The sequence below is a fragment of the Quercus suber genome, unplaced genomic scaffold, assembly GCF_002906115.3.
Source record: "Quercus suber isolate HL8 unplaced genomic scaffold, Cork oak 2.0 scaffold_5, whole genome shotgun sequence".
NCBI classification, from domain to species: domain Eukaryota; kingdom Viridiplantae; phylum Streptophyta; class Magnoliopsida; order Fagales; family Fagaceae; genus Quercus; species Quercus suber.
Window position 1 is genome coordinate 2757579 of NW_027069471.1, and position 5819 is coordinate 2763397.

General features: G+C 31.8%; 1 protein-coding gene across 1 annotated transcript; it reads right to left on the reverse strand.

Annotated features, from left to right (window-relative positions):
* Window positions 1-426: 426 nt before the first annotated feature.
* Window positions 427-4971, reverse strand: LOC111998978 (cytochrome P450 714B1). Its single transcript, XM_065771621.1, is given in 6 exon segments — window positions 427-1131; window positions 1999-2068; window positions 3552-3672; window positions 3675-3773; window positions 4048-4284; window positions 4642-4971. Coding segments are annotated over 6 exon segments (1233 nt in total). The 5' UTR covers window positions 4922-4971; the 3' UTR covers window positions 427-705.
* Window positions 4972-5819: the final 848 nt, after the last annotated feature.

The following is a 5819-nucleotide window of genomic DNA, read 5'->3' on the forward strand; positions in this document are numbered from 1 at the left end:
TAATTTTTGGGTACAAGTATAGTTTGGACACAGAGTTTCGGTGGCAATTTTTTATGAGCTCCTGATTAAGCACGTGTATGCGAATATAGTTCTATTTTACTAGCTACCGTATCTCTTTCGGTTGGGTTTGGGATATTTTGAATTTAGCATGATTTGTTATTTCGAATCCAAGCCTTATTGGGTGATCTTAATGACCAATGAGGCTTTGTTGCCAGGTCTCATGGAATCTTCAACTTGCTAGAGCTCGCATATACTTTGTAATGATTAATGAAATGTCACAACGACGTATTGATATATAATTTTCTTTATCTCATATGAGAGCAATTGATAGGACAATTCATTTTCTTTATCTCATATGAGAGCAATCAATATATAAGACAATTCATTTCAGGCCACCATTTAAAAATATGACATAAAGATATTGACAATAAAAGAGGACTACCTGTTATATATATTGGTACATAAAAAGAGACGAAACTCTCTCCTAATTCGAAAGATATATAGAACGCATGCTTTTCGCAACAAGATCACATAACATAATGTAGGTGAAGATACACAAAATGGTTTTGGTAGTAATTAATAAATTCTTTTCATTCAACACATATATTTCGAGCTAAAAGAAAGACAAATGCTTCATGTGGTTTATATTTTACAAGCTAGAACAATAAAGTAATATGTTGGAGTTGGTATGTCGAACTAGTTGGTCTAAAGAGGTTGAAATCTGAGAGGCAGTCCATACTTAGGCCTTAGAGAGAGCAAAATAGTAGGAGAATGAGTGTAAGTTGGGGAAAGGGTAAAAGAAAACCTAGAGAGAATTAGGGTTAAGACAATCTTGTACTCCATAAACGTCAAGTTCCTACCAATACACATTCTTCCTCCAAACCCAAAAGGCAGATACCCCATCTTGTGCTTGCACCCTCCATACATGTCACCCTTGAACCTCTTTGGCTTGAACTCATTCACATCCTCACCCCACTGTTCCGGGTCATGGTGCATGGCCACCAAGTCAATCCACATGTTGGTTCCATTAGGAATTGTTAGGTCATCCACTCGAATGTCTTCTCTCGCTTGCCTTTGTAAGTTTGGTGCTGATGGATAAAGTCGAAGAACCTCATTTAACACCCATCCCATCTACGATTACAATCACATTTGTAAGATTCGACATGGTTTAGTAAAAAATAAAACTAGAATAAAACCCTTCTCATCTATGCATGCATGTTCTTAAATTCAAATTCAAACTCAAACATATAATTGCTTTAACTAATACTAAATGCAAACAAGTTTATCTTTCTATAAAGGATACTTAACTTCATCAATGTAACTTATTCACTAAGAAACCTAAGTAATTATGCCTAGGTTTTGTGATTTTTGCTTATTAATTTTATACTTAAGTCTAACTCTTGAAGTTGATATTTTATAAAAGAATATTATTATTAAGTGAGGGAAAAAAGTCCGTCTAAATAAAAAGGGGAAAAAAAAACATATAATTCATGGTCGGCAGGCCTCAATATATCCATCCGTAGCTCTGGTTGTACATGGACGGAGACCCAAGTAGAAAACGCGAAGTGTATCTGGGAAGTAAAGATTTTGGACGGTCATGCCAATAGGGTGATGCCAATAGGTGGCATAGTACCCTAAAGTGAGGTACTATTGAATTTGCGATGCCATTTAATTAGTAGTATCTGCGTGACAGTGACCAGTACTGTTCTCTATCCAACAATCCAAATGAGTCCAAGCCATAATAGTCATGTGCTTTGGCCCCCACGCGCTTAACTCCTAGCAAGGCCAGCATAGCTGGCCATTCTTTTTTTGCCAACATTGATCTATCATTGACCTCTTTTCATAGGTCGGCTCCTTCCTTATTTTTATGAGAGAGAGAGAGAGAGATTTCTAAGACATTAACTAGGCTTGTGTAAGAATAATTTTTAATCCCTTCTCTTCTTTTACAAAAAATGTAGGGTTTATAAATGAGGGTGTGATTTTTATTCATTGTGAAACCTTGGTTGCATGTAATAGACAATATAATTGTCTCTCTACTCCATTTCTTGACTCCAAAATCAGATCATCTCTAAATTAAAACAATGATTTTATTTCTCTAGAACTTGAGATAGTTGTTTAAAAAAATTGAAAAGTAAATAAATAATTAATTAGGCAATTTAAAAAAAAAAATACACATTAAAAAATAATTTAAAATATATATCAAAACGTATTTCAAAATCCAACCCATAATGCACTCAAAGTTTTTGAGTGATCCTTTTTAATCTTTTTTTTTTTTTTTGGTGGAAATTTTTAGAACAATATTGTGTTTCTAAAAAATGGGACCAAACAGAAGACTCTTTATATTTGAGTGATAAATATTATGAACAGTTAAAAATAATGCATACATATCTAATTTCAAGCATTAATTCTCTCACCATTATTGATCATGCATGTGACCAACTGCATGCATGTCTGTTCCATAAACAAAAGCAATTAGTGTTTATTTCTAGAAAGATATTCATTCTTCATTAAATTACAAAGAAAGATTTGCTGATGTATTGTAGTTGGTTGGTTCTATCTTATCCCACCCTCCAAAAACAATGTTTATTTTTATAATAATTTTAAGATGATATGGTTTTCTTAACTGGCAACCATATCCCCAAAACTCTATGCCTCTATGTATGCTGTTCAAGGATTACAACCTTAATTCCCATATTTTTTTTTAAAAAAAATTTCAGCCACAATATATATATCTTTACTACCTTATAACATAGTTGTCAAATCGTGAATCGTATCGTGAATTGATTTTTGATTTTTTTTATATCGTGTATCGTATCGAATCGTGTATCATAAGATACATAAACACCTAATAAAATTATAAAATAATTATAGATATACATATATAAAAGGTATATTCATTATAAATTCAAAATATATTAAACTAATGACCAATTTAATCATTACTTATGTAATAAAATTTAACAAAGCTAACTAAATAAATCAAATTAACTTATGTTTATAACATGCACATTCAAATTGATTAAAATTAGAAGTAATACATGATATATGAACCAAAATAATAATATATTTTCATCATCTTGGCTAATCAACTCCATCTAAGTCAATGTTATCATCATGTTCAGCATTTTGCAAAATTATTTTTTCATAGACATTTTCTTTATTATTATCAACATTTTTTTTTTTGTTTTTTTTTTTATTCTAATAATTTTTTCTTTATTTTTTTCTTGGCATTCTAGCTTTTTAAACTCAAAATAATAATAAAAAAATAAAAAATAATTATATTTTCATTTAATACATTATTAATAGTATAGAAAATAAATTTGCACAAATGAAAGTGAGCGTTATAAGTATAGTCTAAATTTTGTAGGAGAAAGAGACGGGAGAAAAAAAACTCATGGACTTGCTATTTCATTAGACTCAATTAAGTTTTCCAATAATTTTGTGTTAACAAAGTCTAACAACTTGTTTAAATAAAATAAAATCACAAATTTTAACAAAAAAACCCATTTTAAACCCACATGTCTATGTATCATACGATATGTATGATTTACCGATATAATATAGACTTAAAGAGAGTCACTTGCAGGGCTCTTAGTTTTTCTAACACTTTCTGGCCAGTTTTGTAACTTACACCAAAGCTTGTCTTAGCAATGATCTCTCCGGCTGTTTTTATATTTCTCTCTCAGCATCAATCTCTGGCTTTGCTGAATTAATGAAGGTAGTCCAATTATCTAGCATATTAGCGGCTGACTCCACCATTAAGCTTGCCATAACTAGAAAACAAAGAAGGACAGTTTAGATCTTTAGTGGGAATTATTAACATAATGGAAATAAATCAGTAGAGACCAACTTTGAGAAGTAAAAGGAGAAGTATATAGTTATATTTTGCTAATTAATGTTTGTAAGAACAAAAAACCTCTAAATGAAAGATAATTTGTTGACCAATTATTGTTTCTTCTATGGATGTGCTATAATGAAATTTAGTTCTAGATTCTAAGAGAATCACCTAGATATTTTCCATTTTGGGTTAGAGATCAAGAATGGAGAGAGAGACCTTCAGGTTGATTGGATTGAATGCAGGAGTAATGACATGTCGCTGGCGAACCCACTCATCTCCTTCAACCATGACCAAACCATTGCCAAACATAGGATCTCTATCATTTTTGAACACAGTTGGCTTTCCCCAATTCTTTGCCATGACCGATCCAGACATTTTCTTTAGGAACTCAGGTTCTGCTATATATAAAAATGGCTCTGTGCCTAGCCAGTATATGAACGTTTTTCCTGCACCACAAATTACACTTATATATTAGCCCTACACAAAATTTTATGAATACCTAGTATGTAAATTTTGGTATCATTAAAAAAAAAAAAATCAACCTCTATGCAGTGTATATAGTTGATGAACTCGCTTATCAATTTATATAGTTAATGAACTCCATTAGTAGTATATACCTTGTCAAAAGGACTTCATTTTTGTGTTTCCATACAATTGTTTACCAATAATTTCTAAATGAAAAAAAAAAATTATAATACAAATATAATATTTTTGACTAAATGCAAATATTGATTCAAATTTGACAGCAAATATATAGTTTTACTTTTATCAATATATATCTAGCTAGCTAGCTAGGAGCTCACCATGACGCTTTTGCCATTGTGAAAAGTAGGGAAAAACATTTGAGTGTATATCATGTGGAGAATTCGAAGACTGCAACGAAGAATCACCGGACATCTTAACAATATCCTTAATGTTACCAAAAGGAAAACTTGGAGTTGGTCCTCCAAACCCATTTCTCCGAATTTTCCAATACTTAAGAGTTGGTGATATCCAGCAAGAAAATAACACTCTTAAGGTGACCAGGAAAAGGCCCAATGACACGGCTATGTTAAAACCTGTAGCCAGCTCAAGCAACCCCATATCTCTCTCTCTCTCTCTCTCTCTCTCTCTCTCTCTCTCTCTCTCTCTCTCTCTGTGGTTTGTGTGAAAGCACTGATGGCTTTTTTGTATAGTGTTGGTTTTAATATAGAAAACTCTCCGTTTGAATTGAACTTATTGTTGCTGAAACTGAAAACTGAAAATTGAAAATATTGTAGCAAAATAATTTTTAAATGTGTGAATAGTACCGTAGACCCATTTTTAATATTTTTTAGTGCGTGAACAGTGCTGTGAACAATGATAAACAGTGCGTGAATAGTAATTTTTGTTCCTTGCACAGTGAACTCATGTGATGTTATTGTTCATGCCCCAAAAAAAAAGCAAAAAAAAAAAGAAAAACGTGAAACGTAGACACAGGATTCAATTGAATCCAAACACATATTTGTGTTGCGTTTTCAATGTTGCATTTTTTTTTTTTTTAGCCGCACCTTTTGACTAAGTCAATAGTGAATAGTGCACCAATGCACTGTTTATGGGTCCCACAAATTCTATTTTTCAGTAACTTTTTCATTAAAAATGAGTTTTATGGCACTATTCACATATTTAAAAATTATTTCGTTAAAGTGTTTTTAGCAATAAGTATTCAAGTTCATTAAAATAAGTTCTATTCAAAAGACCCATAATCTCTTTCAAAACTCAAAAAGCACTAATGGTTTTGTATATATAGGGCCCGTTTGGATGCAGCTGAAAACTGAAAACTGAAAATACTGTAGCAAAATAATTTTTAAATGTGTGAATAGTATCGTGGGACCTATTTTTAATGAAAAAGTTGCTGAAAAGTGAAAATTGTGGGTCCGTAAACAGTACGTTCATTAACAAAAGTCAACAAGTGCGGCTACTGTTCATTGAACAGTAGACGCACAGTAACCGTGAACAGTGA